The sequence below is a fragment of the Cyanistes caeruleus genome, chromosome 5, assembly GCF_971803275.1.
Source record: "Cyanistes caeruleus chromosome 5, bCyaCae1.hap1.1, whole genome shotgun sequence".
NCBI classification, from domain to species: domain Eukaryota; kingdom Metazoa; phylum Chordata; class Aves; order Passeriformes; family Paridae; genus Cyanistes; species Cyanistes caeruleus.
Window position 1 is genome coordinate 47,620,682 of NC_141705.1, and position 25,059 is coordinate 47,645,740.

General features: G+C 40.5%; 1 protein-coding gene across 4 annotated transcripts in view; it reads right to left on the minus strand.

The window, feature by feature from the left end:
- NPNT (nephronectin) overlaps positions 1 to 25,059 on the minus strand; it is a 49,181-nt gene that overhangs the window by 5,665 nt on the left and 18,457 nt on the right. For 2 of the 4 annotated variants that reach the window (XM_086888289.1, XM_086888288.1), the window contains 7 exons: positions 19,237 to 19,356; positions 18,308 to 18,427; positions 14,037 to 14,171; positions 12,732 to 12,854; positions 10,469 to 10,840; positions 1,958 to 2,053; positions 1,490 to 1,588 (listed from right to left, as the gene is read on the minus strand). In XM_086888289.1, coding sequence (XP_086744415.1) covers positions 1,490 to 1,588; positions 1,958 to 2,053; positions 10,469 to 10,840; positions 12,732 to 12,854; positions 14,037 to 14,171; positions 18,308 to 18,427; positions 19,237 to 19,356 — 1,065 coding nt within the window. The remainder of the gene's footprint in view (positions 1 to 1,489; positions 1,589 to 1,957; positions 2,054 to 10,468; positions 10,841 to 12,731; positions 12,855 to 14,036; positions 14,172 to 18,307; positions 18,428 to 19,236; positions 19,357 to 25,059) is intronic. The other 2 variants (XM_086888291.1, XM_086888290.1) reach the window with 1 other exon arrangement.

Genomic DNA, 25,059 nt, shown 5'->3' on the forward strand with positions numbered 1-25,059 from the left:
AAAAGCTGAGCTTGTCCCTGACTACTGGGGAGCGATGCAGGGAAAAGGTCTGACAAAAAAAAAGCCAGTTAAAAATCATTGTTCTTAAAAATCACAGCTCTGGAATTTAGTATGTATTAACAACAATTTTTGAGTAGAGATAATGAATATGCTTTGAGTGACTGACTTAGAAAAAATGGATTTTTAAATCCATTGTTTCAAAACGGGTATGAATTATGTGTATTTTTATTTTTAAGTGCCACTCTGCAGGCAGGAGACAGCTGCCTTTTTTCTCATCTGCAGGAGGAAGGAGCTCTGGTCTCCCAGTCCTTGCCAAGGCTTTTCAAGTGTCACAGGGAGCTCCTGAAGTACTGGAGCAGCCTGTTTTGGGGGACCCCTGCCCAGGGGTGAAGACAGCACTTCCACTGAGGCGGGCAAACAGGCTGGAGAAGGTGCCAGGTCACCTGCTGCAGTGACAAATGGCTGCTCCATCAGTGGCAGCGTAAGGCCAGACAGCTCTGGCAGGATGGTGCATGAGGAAAAGGGCTCTCAGTGCCCTCACCCTCCCTCATCCTAACCTGCACCACTGTCCTGCCCGAGAGCACGGCTCCTTCTGCCCCGGCTCACATAATGCGAGCTTTGTGCACTTCAGAGGCTGCTCCTTGGGGATGAAGTAATCCCATTATTACAGGGAGCCAGGGATGTGTGTCTAATCCCCTGCACCATGGGACAGGCAAGGGCAGAAACCTCTCAATGCCACGCCAAAATCAATAGGGGACAAAATACATCCCGTTTCCTGGGACAGCAGAGGTGGGAGACAGGGAAGGAAGGGCTGTTCCTGTGGCTGGCCACCAGCACTGACACCAGCCTCCTGTCCAGCAAGCAGCCACTACACACTCCCCTCTAATGTTTGGTGTAATGTCACTTTTTATCATCCCAAATAATCCCATTTTCAGAAGCCTCTGTGTTTCAGCGTTTAACTTGTCTGCCTTCCTTAACATTTTTCCTATATACAGATTAATTTTGTCGAATTCTACTCCAAGCTACAGCAATCTGAGAGGTTAAACTAGAACATTACATCTGGCAGCAAAACAAAAACTATTTCCAGTACTTTCTATAATTTTACTAGTGATAGGGACATAATTATGTTTATATGATAGTTTGAAAAATAAGCTCCGTTTCACCATAAATAAAAGTTGTTCTCTAGTCCACATTTTTTTTCACTTTCCTTTAATACAAACTTTTGCTGACTACATTTACTACTCCTTCAGAGACATTCCCATTTTAAAGATGCCAGCTATGATAAAAGTGTAAATTTTCAATTGCTCTTTCACATTGGGAATCCTCAGTTTTGCTTTTTATACACAGAAGAGGCATTGGTGTAAAATATATCCCAGAACTAAAGGGAACAGAAGCTGTGTAATTTTGGAGGTTGATGCAGGACCTGTCATCAACCTCCAGCCTGGGTGGTTCTTTAGCTGCAGGATGTGACTGTACACAGATCACTTACCTGATGCATCTCTCACTGGCTCCCAGTGCAAGTCATCATCCTTGTCCTTGATCCAGCCACACAGTCCACTGTCAAAATCACAGCTGTGCACCAGCACACCTGGCAGAACAGAGCAGGAGGTCACAGAAAAACACAGAAGTGATTCAGATTGTTTTTGTTTTCAATTTCCCATGTGGCTGACACTAGCAAGTATGAAAATTAAATGTAGAAGAAGGAGCCCTAGGAGAAGAATCTGCAAAAATACTAAAACGCTAAAAATGACCCATGTATTATTAACAATTCATGCTATTTTTGTGCTGGTTTTTTAGAAAACAAGGTGTAAGATTCACATAGGCAAAGGGCTGGTTTTACATAGCATAGTTTAAAGGAGGGGCATAAGATGTAGGAGTCCTGAAAAATGTATAAACCCCCAGGAAATCTCAAAAAATCATAAACTCTAGCATACTGAATAGCAGACATGGTGGTTACCTGGGTCATCATTTGCTTCAAATTCATCAGCTGTAATCCCTCTTTCAATTTCAAGTATTTCAAGCAGATTATTGCTCACTCCAGGCTGGCGTGGAACTGTGAGAAAAAATGAATGAGATAAGAAAGTAGGTCACTAACTAGATTTATCTCTTAACAAAAACCAGCAGAGCAGCTCTGGGCATTGTGCTTTTCCTGGAGATTTCAATATATTTAATTATATTCGACATAAAGTCTCATAAACTTTATGTCTACGTGATTTATGATTTGTGTTGTAACATTTACCTAAGCACTGTAAAAGGTAATTCCAAATCTCCTAAAGGCCCTTTGAATGAAAGCTCCTTTTTAACTAGGGGGGAAAGCTTTAACCTTGAAGCACACTATTCCTCTCCAAATGCATTTTCAGAGATAGTGGTTTCTCAGTAAAATAAAGCCACATGAAAGTCCTCACTCAAGCCTTCCACAGACACACTCACAGGAGAGCCTCAGCAGGAGGCAGCAGTACTTGGAAGAGCCCCACGTGCACTTAACCTTTGAAATACAGCTGAAGGTACATCCATCTATCTGCAAAGGATTAGAGCTCCCAAAACATTTATCAGGGTTGTGCTGGGAGTTGAGAAGCTCTAGTGGAAGCTGGAATTCAACTATAATTATATTTTTTGCTTTCCAGCACAGCCTGTCCTTCAGCTGCTGTTCCCAGCTGCAAGGAGAAGGAACAGCTTTTGGTGATTAAGAGGCCCAGAGGTTATTAGACATCCAGGACAACCTGAAATTTATGAGGTCTTTGTCAGAGTGATGGCTGCCAAAGTCAGGGGGATACAAAGACTCCCACATATCTCTGAAGATGCTGTGCCAGTCTGTGTAAGTTTCACACAGATTTCTTGCTTGATGGACAGCTGTCAGCTAGAGATAAACAGATTGCACCGAATAGAGCTGTCTTGGAAAATTTCTATTTTAGAGGTAGGTCTAATGCATAATTCATAACAGTAGTAATGTGTTTCAGACATGTCCTCAGATTTTATAGGCACCTCTGACACCTAAGGTATTTGTAAGGCTCTTATCTATTAAAAACTTGACATGTTTTCCATTTGCAGTGCTAAAATAAATATTAATGTCCCTATAGAACAAGTGAGAACAAGAAGAATGAAGATAACTGAAAGGACTGTTTTCAGAAAATCAAATCAAAGGTTAAGAGGGAACTTCTTTTTGCACTAGGTCAACATGAAAATGGCACTGCTGAAAGAGCTCCTTTAAAACCAGAAGACAGAAAAGAAAAAAAAATGTTGAAATTAGGACAAAATAAGCAAACTCTAAAGCATTTTTGAAGTACTATTCTAGGTTACAGGTCTTGAATAAAAATTTTATACAGCAAGAACAAATAGTTAATAAGCTCAAAATCTATAGGAAATTGATGAACTCCTAAATATCACAGTCATTATATGAATCGTTAAGTCTTCCCTTTTTTATTTTATTTTTAATCCTTTGCAGATTTTAGATTATGTTTATTTGCACTCTAGGATATTAATGCTCAAAACAGCTTCAGACTTAAAGCTGACTTGGGTATTACAGCACTGTTAATTTTTAAAGATACCTTGATTGTAAGTAGTATTTTTGCTGCTTCATTTCACCTGGGCTGTTTTGCTTACGTGATTAAAAACCTTGAGATTTAACAAGAAAGAAACCTTACAATTGTGCACAGTCCACACAGCCTAGGCCAATAATTGCCCTGCAATACATCTACACAAAAATGTTATATTCATATAACTCCTTTGTTCAGCCTGAATGATGTAGGTGGGGCAGCTGAACGAGCACATCCTTGCTGCACACCCAGGGAGCACCACCTTGCCTTTCCTCACCTCAGGCTGTGCCAAGGGAAGAAGACACTGTTTGTTTTCTGTGCAATGGAGAACAAGTCAGCAATTGGCTGCAGAACTGCTGAGCACAGCAGGCACCAAAGGCTCAGACCACAGGTTCACAGGCAGGTAATGGTAAGGTTCTAAACAAGCTCTGTGGCAAAGAGCATGAAGGAAACTCTCTAAGGCTTGTAGGACACTCAGGGGTCACAGTTTTAAGGTACATGTCCCTGTGCACCCTCTTCCCAGTCTGTCATAGTCCTTGGTTACGGAAAATACTGCAAAATATATTAGGAACTTCTCTTGTAAAATACTTCAGTTTACTTCTTCAAGAACCATTTGTAGTGCACTGATGTCTTCTACAAACCTGAGTTACCTCTGTCCACACAGACAAGAATACTCCAAATTCAAGCTGATATATCTGCCTATAAGCAGTGCAACACATACTTCTAAAAGTTCATTTAAAAAAAGTGTTTGGAAAGGACTCTCAGAGAATTTTTTTAAAAATATTTTTGTAGAGCTTTAATACAGTCACTTCAGTGCTTGGACCTAATTACAGGAATGTGCACTCCATTTGAAACAAGGGTTACCATAAGAGATGAAGAACTCTAAATATGACCCACATGTACACTTCTTTTTGCCACGACAACCAACATGTTGAGTGGCGATCGTGGGAGAAAGTATTTGGTACAATTATTTTCTGCAAGCTTTTTGTGTACCTTATATAGTGTATCAGTGTGCTTTTCACTTAACTTCAATGGTTTGATAAAGCTTGTTAAATAGAAACTTGGCTCCTTTTACTTGGAGAATTTTGTAAGCTCTGAGTGAGCCAATACATCAACACTACCACATTCTCAAAGTTCATGAGCTAACTTCTTCATAGATGCACAAATCTGGGGGGAAATATTAAATAACTGTGATTATTAAATACTAAATAAGAGCAATTTCTTTTCGGATTTTTTAACTTTTAGGAAAACAATAGAGCTTTTTTTTATTTACTTGCTAATTGCTGAGATTGGGAGTATGAGAAAGTACATGTATATGTATCAGCTTGTTTGCAATAAACTGAATAATTGCTGTTTTGATGTTACAAAACCAAAACATGGAATGCAACTTCATGTTATTAGTAATAGTTATTACTATTAATAATGCAGTTCTCTGGCTTACAGAGAAAAACTGGTTTTGCACTGTGAGTACAATTCTACTCCACACAGTAATCATGACTAAGCTTCCCATTTGCTAAAACAACAACAAAAAAAGACAAAGATTTTTTAACTGAATGGTTATGACTGAAAGCTGTTAAATCCCACTTGCAAAAAATTCCCATAAGTGATGAGATCTTACACACAACTAGTAGAAAACAACTAAAAGTAAAGGTAGTTAAGAGGTCAGTCAGACTGAGAAAATAAGAATAAGTCCTGTTTTCCTCCAGGGAAGATTTTGATATATGCTGGGCTAAAAAGAAGAGGCAACAGAGAGGTACAATTCACCCTTTTGTTCAGACACCCACAGCATTCAGGATATGTCTCTTAAAACACTACAGATTCAAATTCTGCAGTAAGAATTATTTCAGGAAGTGCTTTCATGGATTGTGCCACCCTCTCCAGCACTATTTACATATGAGGGGAGGCACAACAGTGTCAGCACTGCCACCACTCTGAAGTCCAATCCTGCATTTCTCAGGCAGTTACAAGGCTCATTAAGTTTTACCGAATTCAAGCATCTTGGTATTTATCTTTACAGAAGGTTTTCTGCAAAGTGACCTGCCTGCTTTTGTATGAAAACCCATTCAGGAGGTGCAGAGTGCCAAATGAGTTTCAGGGAAACACAGCTGAAACAAGGAGTGTACAGAAGCTTGCATATCAGATTTGGGGACAAAACTTGCTGGAAGATTGATTGAGGGCAAGACTTGTAAGACTCCTAGATTTCATGATTGAACTCCAGAGTACCAACAGGAACAAAGCACCTATCATAAATGCTTGAATATAAAGACAAATACATTTTAAAAGGCACCAGAACAGTGAAGACAAATGAAATACTGTTGTAAAATAATGCTACTCCAATGATATCAAGGAATAGCAAACCCCCTGTTCTTTGCTTTTATTATTTCCCTTTTTAAAACAGCTTCAAGGATCACAAAACTGCACTTAGGGCACTATGGACTTTGAAAGGAAGAAAGAATCCAGTTTTAATCCAATCTTTACATTTTTAATAGCTGTTATGAGAAACATTTCCAAACTCAAATCTTTTCGGCTCCATTAAGGGCTAAGAAGGAAAACTGCTGAACTGTCTTTTAATACAGATAAGGGGTTTTTTGTTCTTGCTATGCTGATATCTAGTACTATGCTTTAAGTTTATGGTTTTAATGCTTATCATCCAGATCCAAATGGTAGCAGAAATTCACAGTCTTAATGACAAGTTAGTTCTATTCATTGGAGACTTATAACTAGACAAGATTCCTCTGTACTTCGCTGTAGTTTGTATCAGTCCTGAAACAGTTAAATATTAAGCTATCAGTGCATTCCTCTCTCATTGCCATTCCCCCCATATCCATATCAGGAGAAGATTATCCTTGGTGCCAGATTCCACTGTCTGCATCTGACTAAGTGGTTCAAAGGCCAAGTGTAGGAATTCCATGTTAAAAAATACAAATTTTTTTGTTCTCTAAAAAGGCAGCTCCCCAAAGTCACTGCAGGCTTTTTTAGAAAAGGGGTAAAGCACCTAAACTAAAGCAACAACCCAATACCTTTCAAAAATTACAAAGGCATTTAAACAATATTATCAGCTTTTTTATCATTTATGCTCTTTGTCACTGCTGAACAGAGCAATTTCCCTGATCCTCAGCTCATTTCAAGTTGAGCAGAACATTCAAGAGTGCTCTAAAGTGAAATCCTAGGTCAAGTTTACTCGGTGTGCAGAACAGCAGGTCAGATAACAAAGGGAGAAAATAGGGAGCAAGGAGTCACCAAGGGTACCCCTGGAAAAAGTTAACTAACAAAAACTAGAATTTGAAAGATGCTTGCAGAAGAAACTACATTTGCCCCAGCATGTTTCCTCTCCTGATGTGGACCAATCCTAGAGCACCAGGATTTGCAGGATTTGCTCTAGGACATCTGTGCAGCAGCCAATGGCCCCTTTGCCATGGATTGCCTGACAGAAGTACCACCTGTCCGATGGCAGAGCAAAGCAGTGCTGCTTCCTGCAGGTCTGGCTAAGGCTGCAGAGCCCCATGGGAATAGAAGGAAGGGAAATGTCCTTGCATCACAAGATAACCTAGCTGAAAACCCAGCTTTGAGGTCTTTAGCAGATGCTAATGGCTGGGAGCACAGAGCTGCCAGGGGTTGCTGGCTACAGTGGGTCCCTATGCTGTGTTTTGCCCATGCCTGTGTGATAAAACACTACCTTTTGGCGCTTTCTCTAATACAAAAATCCTTGGAGACACAGGAGGAAGCAGCCACCAAGGATGAAAATAATTCTTATGAAGATTTGTGAAACTGAAACTAAATCCTGCTTCATGACCTGAGTGGATCTAACATCGATTTTTTCCTCTGCTTCCCAAGAAAATAAGAGTTACAGGACCACTAATTGCTGCTTACATTATCTAGTGGGAAACAAAGAAAGGCAGCAAGAGCAAGGCTTTTTCTTCTCTTTCCAGGCAGGCTTATGGGGACCACAGTGCAAATTAATTTTTGAGAGCTGGCTTCTTTGCCACCTCAACTGGAGCAGCAGTTGATGCAAGGGAATGAACCTAAACAAGCTCAGTGTAAGCAAAACAAAATTAGCTCATATCCACAACCCAGGAATATTGCAAAGATGTCTGATGTAGGTGAGACCAAAACAGAAACATCTTTAAGGAAGCTGAAGAAAATAGTTCAAAACTCCCCTTCCCTGAGGAAATACAGAGTCAGGTGAAAAATCCACAAATGTTTTTGGAGGTGGGGAGGGTTTGGCACATCCACACAGCAGCTAAGAAGCAAGTCGAAGGTTAGCTACACGTTATTAGCTAGTTATTCCAGTTTGAAATCCTGTATTGTCATAACACCAGGGTTGCTAACACTGTGTCTGGCTGAGAGGAATGATTTTGGAGAGGCACTGGCTGACAGTGTGTGGGAACGCTGCTGTCCTGAGCTCACAGTGCCTCACACTGAGCAGCTGCAGCCAAACAGAGCCAGGCACTGCTCTCCCACTGCCCAGAGCAGGGGCAGGACTGCCAGCAGGAGCCTGAAGCTCAAGCCAGCCTGCACACACCATCTGTAAGCTAATGTGAGAGGCATTTCCACTAACACACCTCACCTCACATTTGCCGTGGGCCGAGAGTGTTAGCCCAGCTAATGCCCAGGAATGCAGCACCTGCCATAATGCTCCCATGCCGCTGAACCCCTGCTGGGGTGGCATCTGGGGATGTTCAAGTATCTCTGGGTTATCCCTGCAAGTGCAGTACTGAGGAGAGGCAGACCCACACTCTGTGCATCCCACTGTAGTCACACAGGTGAGCTGGAACTTTCCTACCTGCTTTTCTAAATGTCCCACATGAGGAAATGTAACTTCTGCTCTTCCCCACAAACTCCTGCAGTAATTGGATTCAACAGGTAAAGAAATACTTTACAAGTAATGTTTTCTTTGAGAATGTAGCACATTCTTCTGAAATTGAACTGTTTTGCATTCATCTGCAGGTTTCAAATCCTTAACAAATGTTTTTGTGCATTCCCAACACCAATGCTTCCAGACAAAATAGGAGAGGACTCCAGTGACCACTACCTAGATAATACTTTTGAAGTATCCAGAAGAGGAAAGACAGAAAAACAGAGCAGAAAGCAGAGTAGAAAGGAGAGAAAAAGAGAGGGGAACCTCATTAAAGACCAGACTATTAGCATCATCTGGAGCACAAATGGAGTGTGCTTTCAGTCATACAGTTTCATCACACACATGTGTGTATCCAGTATGTCTCTTGCAGGAAATAAAAAAAAATTATATGGGACTGAAGACAGACATCTGCTGACTTGATCTGAGGACTATTTGTTCCTGTATTACCTGCTGAGGCCAGGAACAGCTGGTGCTTGACAACTTTCTGTCGTGCTGTGCACTGAAGCCTTTGAAGCTATGTGTGTATATCACAAACCTCAGAGTGTGGCAGCTGACCTAAACCAATAGTTCATAAACACTTTGCAAAGGTCCTGTGTTTGTTATATGTACCATAATGTAAGCTGCAATCAGACCAAGCCAAACTTAAAAGGCTTTTATGTTCCTATTTTCCAAACTCCTGTATCTGAAGCACATCTATTGAAAGCATTAGCTCTAGGGACAATACAGAAAGATTAATTGTAAATAATAAGTTTTACACAGAGGATTGTCATGAAAATAGCTGAAAACTATCCCTCTGCTCTAGTATTCCAAAGAACACTTGCAACATGAGACAGACACCTGGGAAGCACAATGCTGGAGTCTGCAATAATTTCCACAAAACTATGTTTTTAACTGTTGGTTCCCATTAGATTAAGCTTCATATATCTTTATTATATTTCCTTTAAGAATTTCACTTAAATATAGCTCTGTATTTTTAACCAAATATGATGCCAAAAATACACTCTATTAAGCAGTACCAGCATTTGTCTTCTAACTTTTGTCAGCTTCACTCTCCATTTTCTAACTCTCTCCAACAGGATAAAATGTCACAGGGAAAACTTTTTTACAAGGAACAAAATATTTCACCGAGTAATGACCTAGAACAACAAAACCAATAAATAAATTACCACACAGATGCCAAAGCAACCAGAAAAAAACTCCCACATTGCTTGTGCACCTGCTCTGAGACAGCAAACTTTTCCTCCTACTGCATTGCTTCAGCAGCTTTATCGTAGAGCAAGTTGAAAAGCTGATCCAACACACCCTCCCCATCTCCAAAATTAGCCGCAGAACTAAAGATGAAATCGGGTGTTGAGTATTTCTTGGCAGATATGCACAGCTCTGTAAGTGCCAGTAATGTCTCCTGTGGTATGCACTAAAGCTGGCACAATGGTGCTGTAGATTTCAGAGGAGCTCTTAAAAGTTACATGTGTTCATGCTATGAGAATCTTTACTATTTCCAGCTTTTCATGTGTCCCTATCCACAGACACAGTCCATAAAATTACCCTCTATGCTATTTTTATGCATTTTTCCCATTGTTAAGTCATGAACATCTGAGACTATTTGAACCCATACAAAATAGGTCATGTAGAAGTCTTTAGGTAATCAGGCATGATCCCATTTCTTTACCATTCTTAAAGCTATGGTAATACTTTGTTTAGGAGGGACTCACAACTTTCTGAATTTAAATCCATTGTCTGCTTTATGAGTTATGTTGCACTTAAATACTTCTCAATAAGACCCCTTTAATTTCCTTAGAACATTCATCTGAAAGCATAATTAAGTACTTCTACATGACAATATACTCGATAAGTTCAGGAGGAAAAAATGACCACTTGTTTGATTAATTGATTCAGAACTTCTGTCCCAAACTTTTATTAGGTAATAAAATCAACTACTTGTGCAGCTTTACCATGTAACCATTGTCAGTTTCATTTCTCTGTTGTCAATGGTACAGTGTTCCAAAAAACCCAAGCAGTACAGTGCATGCTTTCACCTACAGATTTGATAAACAAAGGCATATGGAAAATTACTTACTGAACACATCTCCTCGGGGTTTCTGAGGATCTGGCTGGATCCTGTTGTCATCTATAACTCCTTGGGAAGATGTAGTTTCAGTGGGAACATATGAAGGCTCTTCAGTTGTTAGCGGAGGAGTTCTTTGTGGCGGCAGTGTGGGTCTTGCCGTTGTGGGCTGAGGCGTTGTTGGAGGTGGAGGCTTCGTCACGGATGTCGTGACCGGCCTTGTTGTCACTGGCACGTACCTCGTGGTTGGCTTGGGTGTCAGTCGAGTGGTTGTCCTGGGTGCAGGCTGAGTTGGCAGGGGTGCAGGACGAGTTGTTGGCAGGGGTGCAGGACGAGTTGTTGGCCCAGATGTTGGCCGAGCCGTCGGCCTGGTCACTGGCCTTTCTGTAACAAAAGCAGGTACATGCAGTGGACTGAGGAGCTGTGCCTTCAGCATCAACAATCCTACTTGTCCTCCCTTAGGGAGAGTGCAGTTGGCCTTGAATATATGATATGGACCAGGTGGTTGAATCGTAACAATAGGAATAATTTCAATGAGAATGAAAATGGGACCAAACTGGACATCTCAGCCACTTACTCCAGAAACTAAACAATTATTATGACAAAGAGAGACTTGGATGAAATATTTTTTTTTCCTCTGAAGGTTCCCCTTAGTTAGAAACATACTTTAGCATCAGCACTGCTAAATTATCACATTCCTCTAGGTCATACTTGGCACTGCAGCAGTTTAGAGATAATTTAGAATGACTGAAGGTCAAGACATTTCCATCCCACCTCCTCTCAAGCATCAAGTCTGTTTCAGAGCTGGTAAAACTTACACAAAAGCACTGCTGGTTAAAAAAGCATGTGCAGAAAGCCATGGGTTAAGCAGCCCTCTAAACTGGACAAGTTTGTAATCAGGAGTGGAAGCAAGTTTAGTGAGGCCCTGATGTAACAACCATTTTGACCACAGACGGTCAGATACCCTTGGCTTAAGAAAGTTCTTGCAGACCTTTCCTGCTAAATATTTCTCCTTGTCAATAAGCAGTAATCATTTCAGAGACTGAACCAAGCCAGCCATCATTTAGATCCTTCCCTTTGCTAAACATCAGGAAACTAAGTAAATGACATTTTTCAGCCTTCATAAAAATTATGTGCTGGACTGAGCAGGCACCACTGTCACCCCAGTGACAGTGCCCACAGCACCATCTCCTCCAATGTTTCATAAAGGACAACAAATTTTAACTTAATTTCACAAGGAGAGTTTCTGAAGACATGAAACACAAAAATATACTTTGTTGTTTTCTATTGGTTAATAAGCCTTTTATATCTCACTGGAGATCTTAAAAGTCTCAGTAAGAACTCCAGTCACATATTTTGTGTACAAGCGTTTCAAGTATAAAACACAGTTAAAAAGAAGAACTACTGATGGTTAATCAGTGAATTGTTTGATGATAGCAGGTAAAAAGGTTTTCCCTCCGGGCACTTTTTTATTACTATCCCTTTGAATACCCTGCAGGTTTGACATTTATAGAATATGAAAAGATAAAACACCCCTTAGCATCATGTCCCAGTATCACACATGAAATGTGCACACATACGCTTGCAAGCACTCAGGATGTGCTAGAACACCTTTAACTATGACAGCTACAGCCGAAGGGAAAAAATGGTGCTGCTCTTTAAAGAGATCAGTGAGTCACCAAAGACCAGATTCCACAAGGGAATGCAGGATCAAAAAGATCCAGCAGAATCACAGAGCTGCACAGTCCTGTGGGACATCAGACATGGGAGAGCTCCAACACCTTATTCTGTACCAAGGGGGCAGCTGCTTCTCCAAGAGAAAGGTGGCCAAGGGAATTTTCCAACAGCAAATCCTTCCAGAGAAATCCTCCTTCCTGGTTCTTCTCACATCTGGGAAGCAGCAGGGAGTGGATGGGGTGAGCTGCTGAAACGGGCCAGTTGTGGAGTGTACATAACAACAGGGTATGAGTAAGAGTGTTTGATCAGACCTACCCTGCTTATTCAGTTGTTCTCATCCTGAAGCAATCTCTAGAATCAAGCTGTGAATAGGGAGAGGTGAATTTCTTTCTAATTATGAAAATGTCTCAGGGAAAGATATTTTTACCAAGGCATGCTAAGACCTAGAAAACTCCAACTACATTCCCTTGCCCCTTATTTAGTATTAAAAATAGTTTAGAGAAACTGAGCCTGATAGTGTTGCACCTTAAAGTTTACAAAATGTCTTTCAGTTCAGATAAGCTTTCAGAATCTCTGTTTTAAAAGGAGTATTACATACGTGTGCAGTTTGTTCCATTGTCTCTGTACCCTTCTTTACATTTGCATTTGTAGGATCCTGGAGTGTTGTAGCAGTGTGAAAAACTGCCACACTGATGGTGGCCAAGGGAACATTCATCTATATCTGCAACAGAAAATTTACATTAAAAAAACATTTGCTTCAAAGAAACCTGACTTTCTGCTTATCCCTGCAAAAAAACACCAAACATTATTACAATTTTGATTACTTGAAAAAAAATACTAATAAAACTTTTGCCAGTGGGAAAAGGAAAATAAACAGTCAGAAATCAATGTGGTGATACACACATTAGGGAAAATAGGGACTATTGGGCAACTTTGGTATTGTTCAGCTTTTACCTTAGAAGCAGCTTCAGACATGCCATAGGTAGACTGCAGCTGAGACCATTAAGATCACAGTTTTAACAAACACTTCTTACAGGTGACAGAATGAGAAAACAAACTGTGTAGGAATATGCATGCTCTTAATCACACAGATATTAAACTGGTTTTGCTTCATAAAATTCTTCCTATATTGTACACCTGTATAGAAGTTTCTACATCAAGTAGGAGCTGCTGGAAACATTTCATAAGGCACATCCACATTTATTTTCAGTGATGCAAGAAAAAATCTCTAAATTCCAGCACTCTGAATACAAATTTTTCTGAAAAAAAAATACTTAAGCAAACATCAAGCAATGCCTCATTATCTCCACATGATCTTTTTTCAGTGAAAGAATCAAAACCAGTTGAGACACTGAAACTTAAGGCAGAGAAACCTGGGAATATCTTTGTTGAAGGGCAAACACCAGCTGCATTCCAGTCTCATGTCCAGACAAAAACAGGTTATTTTCCAACTCCTGCCTCTTCCCCACCTGTCTTCAGGGGAAGGGAAGTTGGGTAGTCTGGGTTGGGAGGAGCTAGGGTGCGCACATTTTCTTACCTTGGATCTTGGGACATGCTATGGAGCACACCAATGTTACAGCTCAGACATAGCCTAAGCTCATACACTGCTCCAAGCCCACAGCTGCCAGTGACAGTGAACCCTGAGGAAAAAATAGCTTTGGAAAGGAAATCCTGGGGTCATCAACTCTGCTTCCCCACTAGCTTCCACACAGAACCAGTTACAAGAATGTGGGGCAAATATGTGCCTTCTCTTCCACAGTCTGCTCCTATAATCCACCCTTTCTTAAAATATTGATGCAGTGTAAAACAACTTCAGCCATAATACAAAAACCTTTCTGAGCCATTAATTTAATTTTCAAATAAGCAGCTCTATTACATGCATGTGAGAAACAGCTTATATTACCATGGCATTGGTATTTGCCTCCGATGTACATCAGATCAAAGCCTTTATGGCACCTGCAAATGTAGCTTCCGAAAGTATTGACACAATGCCTAAATCGTGGGCAGAGAACCCTCCCAGCAGCACATTCATCAATATCTGTGGAAACAAAAGAACCCTGTTATTCTTAATAACAGTTAAAATGCAGTGTATGCTGTCTAAATGGTTCCCCATAATGGAAAGCTAAAGAATAGCTGTCTGGTATATGAATATAATAATTATAATTAGTATATATATACACAAAGTATTTTTCATAAGGGCCCTTGGTCAGCCAGCAGTAACATGTGAGCATTTCTGGCTGTGCCCTCTGGTTCAGCTCTGAGTCACAGGCAGATGCCCAGGGAGCAGCTGATGCTCACCCACTGCTGCTCTCCCTGTCTGGGGAGCTCTCAGAGAGGTCAGGCTGACACACAAAAGCCGCTTGCGCTACCACTCACTCTGCAGTGCTTGGACAGCGAGCCGAGGCTGCTGAGTGCTTAAACACTAATTCTCCACTGAGCTAGAGAGCTGCCATGCACGGCTGCTTCTGACGCACGCAGCTCCTCGTGGCTGCTGCTTATCTGCAGGGTACAGTTCAAGCCTTTGCTCTGCAGCTCTATCAGCCTCTTGATCTATGGGAAAGCAAGATTTTGCTCTCCACGCAGCTCTTTTCCCAAAAGGAGCACTTCAGCTGCCGATGTCAAGAGTGCAAAACAAAGCCGAGTGATTGATGCCCTGCTGCTCTTGTGAAAGAGGCCTGCACAAGGCAGAGTCTCTTCCACTGCTCAGAAAGAAAAGTTACCAAAAGCTGCTGGCTGGTTAAGGCAGCTACCTGAGGTTGGGGGGGGATGGAGCTTCAGCTTCTCTCCAAGCTGTGTTCCCACATCCAAAAGAAGTGGCTTAAAGCCAGATGGGCTGTCCCAGTAGCTCCTGCTGGCGCTGTCCCACTCTGCATGAAGAATTACTGACGACAGCAGGGGTTCAACCCCTGAGCTCCCACACTCCTGGCCCGCCTGACTGCTCTCTCTCCATCAACAGCATTGCTGGAATGGTGAAGTAAAGGCCTCAATGAGAAAGAAAACAAGGCCAATACTGGGCACCTCTCCACATGCCTGAATCTTCCTATAAATCTGTCTCTTGATTTGAATTTATTGTTAACATATTAGGCTTTGAATATGCTACTAAGTTTTACTCCACCACATTTCTTATAATTTAATCAACAAGTCACAATTTTCTACCCTTTGTTGAAATATTTCAAGGCTGAAAGTTTAAGACTCTTGATTACTAGAAGTTAGTTTTGTTCTTTTTTGGTTTTGGTTGGGTTTTTAATCTTTAAACTACAGCTTCAAATAGTAGTTCAGTAAGAACAAGATTAGCCACTGAATATACTTCATCATGGCATGGATTATGATCTTCAAAAACCAAATGTAGCATGTCCTGCTTTTTCCTCTGTACATATTCATATTAATTCACATCTTTGCAAATTCACATAAGGCAAAAATTATGTTACATGATGGCAGCAGTGAAGTGGCAGGCAGTCATATGTCCTAGAGATACAGGACAGAGCTGTTGATCAATACACTGCTCAAAACTGATGCAAAAATATGGAGGAGTGTAACAGCCTCCCACATGCACACAATGAGAGGTGCATGGACACTCATTGCTGAGGGGAAATCCACTTTTTGATCAGTAGGCACAAGATGATGTGCAAGTGTTTGTGATTAGCTTCCTGCAGCTCCCAGTACAGTGACGGTGCCTTCTTTCAAGTCAATCCACACCTGGACCAGAAGGTGTAGAGCTGTTTCTCTTTGCCTGCTGCAACATTCTGTGGTTCATAGCTGCTTCCTATGAAAAGCCAGGGCATGGTGGGGTGGTCTGGAACCTCACCTCAGCACCAGAGAGCTGCTCCAAAGGCATGTGAGGCACATGGTCAGCACCTAATGAGTGTGATGGCCAGTGTCCACCAGAGAAGGAGAATTGCTTCTCTCTCTTACTGCTAGTATGACCATATTAGCAACTGAAGCACAAAATGACTATGAGAATAATTTAAAAATAGCATGATTTTTAAGTTTACAAGGCTTTATTTTCAATTTTATAAACACACATACACAAAAATGAAATAATTAATTTTATACTGAAAAAAAAAAATATTTTCAGCCCTCACATAACTTCAGAACATTTGAAGCTGAAATGTGTATACAGCTCATTTCATTAAATGAAAATCCCAATCCAAAAACCTGGCAAGATTGATTGGTTTATTGATTCAAGAGTCATTAATCAATTAATTAGCTGTTAAATCCACATTTTCACTAAATACTTTGCTGAATTATTTTTTCACTTTTTTGACATTTAGTTTATACTATTTTCCTTTACAGTCAAATTGGTGGCTCTTTACTGATTGTCTGAAGGGAACATTTTAAACAAGAGAATGATCAGCAAGTGTTAAACTAAGAATAGAATAATGCCCAAAGGAATTTCCACCTGTGCTAAAAATAGGCAATGCATTCCCAGCTGTCTTTCAAACTCTCCTCAAACAAGGATTTCATGAGCCAATGCACACTTCCATTTTCTTACCACCACCTACACTTCTATTTGTACTGCAGCATTATCCAGACCCTTGCTGGAGACAGCAACTTCCCCAACAGGGGCAAACTTGTCCAAACATGAGGAGAAAGCATAGCCTTAGTCCTGAGTAGCTTCAGTTCTTTACTGCAACTCAAACTTGATAGAGAAATAACTCAGAAAGGGTGCCTGTCACAATCACTTCTTACTAAAAAAGGGGAGAACATCATGTTACGATGAGGGAAGAGCAGACATCTCTGACTGTAACTATTTTCTCTGTATTATACAAGGCTGCTCTGAAATTCTTGTGGAAATTTTAGACATAGGTAACAAAGTCATTTGGAATTATGCACACCCAACTAAAATGTAGGTACACAGTTCTTTGCCCTTCTGGGGAAAAAAAAGTGTTTTTTTGAAAACTGCACTGAAGAACTCAGAGCTTCATAGGGCTGGTTTGAGTGTTAGTCTTTGTCATCAAAGTACACTTTGTTTATTTCAAAGTATGAAGTTTTCCTGAATAGAAAAATGTACACTAGGAGAACATTGCAATCATTTTTTTCTAGCAAATTTCTCTATTTGGTGTACATTTCTTGAATTTATACTTAAAATCACTCAGCTCACTATGGCATGGTACAAGTATCTTCCAAAGATCTCTCTGCCAAAATATCCACCATGGGATTTATCACAACTTAATACCTTCAGCATGTAACAATGGTGGGATTTTTCTCCTGTTCTTTCCTTTTTTTTTCCCCATACACAGATGTGCCAATCATGCACTTCAGAAAGCCTCTGACTTGCTGTGGAGCCTGCTCTTCTTATCAGAAGATCTAGAGTCTGTCCCTTTCTCTGCCAACAAATTCTTGGTCAGCATGGGTCAGGCACTTGGAGAACCATCTACCTTGTAGACAGCCAAGACCCCCAAAGGGATGATTAGGATATCCCCATTCTCTTACATTCTTTTGGTGTTACTGGTTATGGAATTGCAGCACTTCATAGGACATAAATAATAAAATCACTGGAGCATCATATCCCACTCAGGATGTATAGTTAATGACTGATGAAATCACATGTCACACAGTTCTTCAGACCATAATAGAGTCTGATTAACCATAAGCACCTTCTCCATGTTCACAAATGTGGGAACAAAACATTTCACTTTTATACACTCAAAGTTCCTGTGTTTATTTTAACCTGGAGTTTTCACAGTATGGAAGACAGCACATTCAATCCCACTAATAGTGGGAATATGCACAGACCTTCACCTTGCCCCACTATAATATAAACGATTTTTACAAATTATGCCTCCACACACTGAGCTAGGCACCACCTTGTTGGATATGAGGGAAAGGTGATCTCCCCACCCCTTTTTTAATGCAGGCAGGTGTTTTGGAGTTAGCAATAGTTTAAAATGACCCAGTAGCAGGAGTGGCAAGGGCCAAGAGCTTGGATTCCAAGGAGTCTGTATTGGCTTTGGGCAGACAGTGAAACCTGCAGGACTGGAGGAAAACACTGGTGATCTCTGACACGAGGGCACCTGAGCAACAGCCCCATTACTGTTCTCATTGTTAACAACTTTAAACTGCCTGTTTGTGCATTCTAAGCACATATCTGATAAACTCTATTGAAATGCATTCTGTGTAAGGGTAAAAACATTCTGAAGTGAAATAAAATTAAATCTACATTTGATCACCTACCTACACAAGTCCTGCCATCAGGCCCGAGCTGCAGCCCTGGAGAAGGACAGCGGCAGCGCACCTCCCCTTTCAGTACATCACAGCCATACTGACAGTTTGCCAGCAGGCAAGAAAGGGCATCTGGAGAAAAATCATTGAACATACTTAGATAAAGACTATGATCAGTAGCAGAAAATGACTGAAAACTCTGGCAAATTAAGACATCACATATTTATGATAAAAGTGGGAAAAATGTTGATTTTCATAGGTATCCTTCAAAGAGGAAATACATATGCTAGTAAAACTTTTCTGTCCACAAACTACATCTCTAAGAAAATAAAACAAGAGAAAACCACCACAGCTGTAGTATGTTGTGTTATTGAATGCAGTCCCCAGAAAATAAAGCCTGATATGTTCTAGAGACTCTCCTAGACAGTACTGCCATTTTTAAAATGGGATATCTCTAACTGGAGGTAATTTCTCTCCCCTTCCCTCCTTCCAGATAATCAAAGTAACCATTTTTATGAGAGCAAGTAGGAAATTGATCTCCAGAGAGATGACAGTACAATTTTTACACCAGTCAAACAACCAACATCTGCAGCATTAAAGATTTTACATTCATAAGGTCATAAGGCAGCAGAAACGCAGGTGGTCTTGCTGCAATGAAAACTGCAAGCACTTGTCCTCAAAGGCCAATTAACAGTGATTTACAGCACTGAAGAATGCTTTGGGGGAAACTTTCAATAAAACTAATAAAATCAAAACAATTGCTCTTGTTTTTTTTCAGCCTAATTTAACTAGAACAAAAAGGAGCTCATCTTGCTGCCTAATTTCCAGCAAGATTAATCTTTTACTTGGGGACTCCTCTTCATTTCATGGAAGTTTTCCGGGGAAACTGGAGCAGGGATTTTGAGAAGCTGGGAAAGAGCAGGCAGCAAGGCTGGCCGTACTTGAGCAGGTTCCATCTGGCATTAGCATGTAGCCGTTCAGACAGTAGCACTTGTAGCTGCCGTAGGTATTCATACACCGGTGTTTGCACGGCCGCGGCTTTAGTCCGCACTCATTCAGATCTGCAATGAAGGGCACAAGGGAAGAGGGTGGGAAAAGAAAACACACGAGGCATGCGTGGCAAAACTAACAGTTCAAGCTGCCAGAGAAGGAAGGAAAAATACAGTAATTAGCTTTTTATATGCAGTTCAGCTGATAGCTAGTGTCCAAAACATCCTGCACGAAGCGCCGTTCATCCCTCCAGCCAAGCAGCTTATTTGGCTTGTTTTTACAGATATCTTTTCCAAAATGACAATATTAGCATCAGATGAAGTGCCAGCTGTTTCAGTAGGCAACACACATGCTCAGGCTGCTCACATCTTGCCACTGTTCATGTTGATGCCATGTCCAGGACCAGGCAGCACTCGGAAGAAAGAGGAGGAGAGAGAAAGCAAACATCACTCTGCAATCACTACCAGTGATTCTGATAGCAATTTAGGGATTCACCATCATGCTTCAAAATTAGTAGCAGAGGAAGGCAGGAAAGCTGATGCCAACTTACTTTAAATAATTTCACAGAGAAAATTTATTCCTTATCATCTAGAAAATACTAAAAGAATGTATCTGACATCAGCTGTATTTGTCAAGGACTATCCATGAGGGGTAGCATTTCAGATTTTCAATTTAATAGAGACTTCATGGCTTTAACTGAAAATATTCAGCCTACAATTTCCATATTAGTAGACAGAACTTCAAAGAAGAAGTAAAGATGATTTCCTTCAGAATTCTCTTCCAAGAATATGTGTTGATTTTGTCTGAGCAAACCAGAATAATTTGTTAGTTATTATTGTTGTTAGTTATTTGTATTGCAATGAACAAAAATGACAACAAAGATGAAAATAGTAAATCTATTCACAAATCCAGCCAGCAAGAACTTGAAAAAAATGAGTTATCAACCATCATCTCTAATATTGCACCATACTGTCTGGAGGTCTTTCGCAGACAGAGAATTGCCATTTTTCCCAGAAGTTTTCAGAGTCATCTCCCAGTACTATCTTATCAAGTGTCACTCAATCCATGTAGCAGAAGAGTAAGCCTTGAGGCTCCCACCACATTGTAGATAAACACACACAGTAGCCACTTCATACAATCCCAGCTGAGGAGGTGACAGATGCCTCCTGTGGATAGAGGCTAAGACTCAGGGTTAAGATGCTGAACCAGAAAGATAAATACGCCTCTGGTTACAATTAAGTCAGTAATTCATTAACTGTTTTCCAGGAGTAAAGCAGAAGACTTAAATGGAGTGAGAAAAGCTACATTCACTATAGAGGTGAAGTTAGAGAAAACACTGATTCTAGACAACTACACCTAGAATTTTACAAGTTCCTAATGTTTGGGTTTTAAATTTCTCCTGAAACTCTGTAATCCCTTACTTTTTGAGATCAACATTCCTCACCTTGCTCTTTTCAGGAAAAATATTTTTAAATGACATTCTAAAACTGAGAAATATATTCCCTTTCATTTTGACTGGTAAAACACAGAGCCATCCAGAGAAAAATACATGCATCACACTACAAGTCACTGATATAACCCAAACTCGGTTGCAAGGATGTTGCTTGTTATGTCACTGCTGCTCCTGAGAGCTCCTAGCAGTATCATAAAACTTGCTGTCTTCTGACCTACTTTGTTTCCATCTTCATGGGGTCAAGGAATAGCAAGCAAGCATCATGCAGACACGGCCCTCTCCAGAACCCTTCCCCTTACTTCATTTTCTAAGGTCTCAGGAAGAACAGCATGTTTAAAGATAAGAATACTTCCTGCTCCCCTCTTCTGCAAGAGGGTGGTGGTAAGGGATGTAATTTTCCATATATTCCTGTGGTAGGCTGAACTGAAGGTTTCCAGGAAACCTGAAGGGGAATATTTTCTCCTCAAGTGGTGAGGAAGATCAGGTGAGCCTAAGCAGGACTTCAGTGGGGGAAGATTGCCAAAATAAGGGTTGGACCTGTGCATGATAAAGAAGAAGTGATGACCACCTCTGCAGTCTTCCTTCTTGCAGAGACAGCCTCCCTTTTCAGCTCTCAGTCTTTGGGAGCTGGAAAAGATTTCAGCAGTTGCAAGGAGAATAAACTTCTCACAGCAGGCATCAGTACCACACTCACAAGAAAGTACCTTCTGGGTTTGAGAGAAAGTACAGTTTGTCCTTTGAAAGCAGGGTCTTCTGCTAGGAGTTGTGACTATAGGTATATGCCTAGGCCAAATGGAAATGCAGCAGATGATTATGCTAGAGGGCAAGGACAAGTTTTCATCGTGGAAACCTTTGTGTGAAAAAAGCTTTATATAAGAATATCCAATAATAAGCAGATGAAAGCTCACACTTTGAAAGGCAAACTTCTCTTGGCAGAACAAAAAATAGAAGCTGTTTTTCTTTTTCTGTGAAACATACCACAAGTAGGCAGTTCCTGACAGACATTATAGCTGTATTAACATATTTATTACACATGCAATGTGCCTGTTAAAAAAGTCATTGTTGCCTTCAAAAACTCTGTTAGCATTTGATTTCAATTCATAAATGTATCCCTGAGGAACCCATAGTATTGAATATACTGAGGTTCACTGACAACCATAATTTTGAAGTAAGAGGGGGAAAAAAGTTCCCATAGTCTAAAATATCTGTATTCTTCCTCTTTTCTACAAAAAGTATCGCTTTACAAAATAAAGGCATAACACAGCTAAGTATAAAATACTTAACTAGAAGTAGGGACAGAATAAGGAAAAGTAGCACTGAAATTAAGTTGACAAGGCAGGATTTTAACAGTGCCTTGTGCTAAGTTCTAGTGTTTAAATTCCACTGCACTTCAGCTCCTAAGTTTAGATACACCTGATGACTTAAGGACTGTCGTGCACTTACTTCCAGAGTTATGACCACAGACTCGAAGCTGAAAATAAGAATTTATGACTGTTCTCAGTATACCACCCTGCATAAAGTATAGATTTCACTGTGAGCCTTAAAATACTGGATCCTTCTATAGGACTCTGAATTCTACACCACCATTTGATACGAAGTATTCTTTCTTATTACAGAAATAAAAACTCTGGTACTGACAAATAGGCAGCCATTAGTAATGTACTATGAGAACAGTATAAAGTGCAGCACTACCAAAAAGTTTAACAAATCCTTTTCATTTCTTTGTGGGAATGGCCACCCATTGCCCTGCATTTGAGAATTTCATTGTTCAGTCTTTTAATTTCCCACATTCCCTACACTTGCACAGCCAGTGCAAAACCAGCATTCTTGATTTCAAAGTAACACAAGGCAGTAGGGTATGTAAAAGCAGCCTGACTGTTTTGGCCACTATGGAAAGCAGATTTGTAACAAACACAAGCTGCTGAGGACAAGTATTTTCTATCTAAAAAAATGACATTAAATGTGAGGGCAAGGAAAGGACAAGAGTGTTATGCTGGCAAACCTGGATGTGACTCCTTTGACTGCTGCACTGCACCACACGTGGTCTTGGACCGACTTCAGTGCACACCCAACAATGGGTCACTTATTTCCAGGCAGATTCAATGCACTCTGCTATTTTCTTTTAATTAGCTTCTGCAAACTTCAGCACTCAAGACTTTTTCTGCCTTTTTTTGCCCTTCACCTAACTTGGATCAGGCAGCACTGAAGTTAAATACTCAATACTACATTTACCCAACTCTGATAGTAGAAAGCCAAGGACTAGGAATCAAGCAGAAAAATTAAACTGTTATCACCATACTATAAACAGTAGATCAGCTTTCATTTCCAGCAATTGCAATCACACTACCACATCAACCTCGTAAGAGATTTTTATCACCTGAAGAGTTATGTTCACTTAGTCTGATTAATCAACAGCTGCCAAATTCAGAATTTTTTTAACCCTCATTTTCTACAACTTCCAACTTTATCTAAATCACAGTTTTGTCTTTATCTAACCTGATAAACAATTTCCATCACTATCACTTTACAGAGGAACTCAAAAGAAAAAAAGGCAGGCTCTGAAAGAAGAGCAGAGGAAAGAAACCAATGCAAGTGACAACCAAACCTATGGTAGAGAGTCAAAACTTTTCAGAATACACACAGCAGCACCAAGGAAATACAACCAACTATTTGCTCTGCATGCTAAGGGTACTGCAGGTTCAGCTTTCACAGCCCAGACACTGATGGGTCTATCAGCCTCCATCCCCACTTTGCAAGAAATTGCATTCCTGTTTGAAGACGTGCAGAAGGGAGGAGTAAAACACCTGAAACACAGGACCACCTCACCCCTTGCTGCTACATTTCTTAAATGATGATCCAGGGGGTGGAATACAAGAGCTTCACTGCTCTGACCAAGTGGACTTGTGTACAGCTGCACATCTTCATAGGATAGGGAGAATGCATAATAAAAATATGGCAATATGTATTACTTTATAAATTAATAAATATACATATGTATCAAGTGCTGACAAAAATTTCAAGGAGTGAACTTTGGAGCATTTTCCTAGAACAAACAGGGTAAGGGAATAGAAAGTTACAGAAAACCAGCCTTAGAATTTTTTTGGGTAAAGACAAACCTTTCCCACCTAAAGAAAGTTAACTTGTATGTGCTTTAGATTGCTAGCAAAAATTACAACTGTTTTTATTTGTCTTACTGAATAGTATTCGTATTTTCTTTAAGAGCAGCTACCAATTTTCTGATGAACACATTTTGACAGTATGAGTTCTGTTATTATCACTATAAATTAAGAGAAGTGACAGAGGGTGTTTTCTCTCAAGTTTCTGTTTCTCCACTGCTTACAGCTTTAAAGCTGGGATCAAAAAGCCAGAAGGGGAATACTAAACTCATTCAGGAGATATGAATGCTGTAGGGAGAACACATGGTTAGCTCTTGTGCAGTCATTGCAATCTGATTGCTGATGGTAGCAACATAATTTTAAAAGTATCAGGTAGTCTTAACTTCTGAGTGATCTAAAGCCAGGTATGGGTGGTCACAGCAGCTGCAGTGCCACTGGAAAAGGACAGGCACCATCACACAGTCAGGGCTGAACAGCTCTGCTGTGAGGCTGCGTTGATCTCTCAGGTCAGTCCCAGGAGCACAGCCTGATCCATGGGGCACATGAACAGATGAGATGTTTATCAGAGCTTATACACAAAGAATGCCTTTCACCAAGAACATGAGCATACTTCACAGCCCAGAATCATTCCTGCATCCTAGAAAGACTTCCACCACTGCAGGGAACTCCAACATTTCCTCTGCCAACATTTTTACTTCTGTTACTATTCTAGAACAGGACTGAGAAAATGGGCCACAGACAGAAAAGGGCAGGTACAACAACAGAACTCACATTTATCCTGTGCCATTTGAACCTCCTCCCAGCAAAAGCAGACTCTGCATTCACTGTGCACTTCCAAGTCTCATCCAAACACTGAACCAGCACACAGCAAGAACACAAATCATGACCCCAGGAGCAGCTCAGGGGTAGTAGAGCAGCAGTAGCCACCTGAACTGGTGCACATTTGGGGCACCACAGTCAGGTGGCATCTCAGAAACATCATCTACATCTGCCAAGGCAGCTTTGTCACCAACACCATGCAAGGATATTTCATCCATACTGCCCAAATGCTTCCTTTGATAACCCATCACATTTTTTCCTTCCTTAGCATTTAGTGGCAAGTAAATAGTTTAAGTCAAGACTGAAGCCTACAGCAATTTACAAAGCATTCTTTCGATACTGCTGAACTATTTACTACACATAAAAACTGTTACGCATACATATAA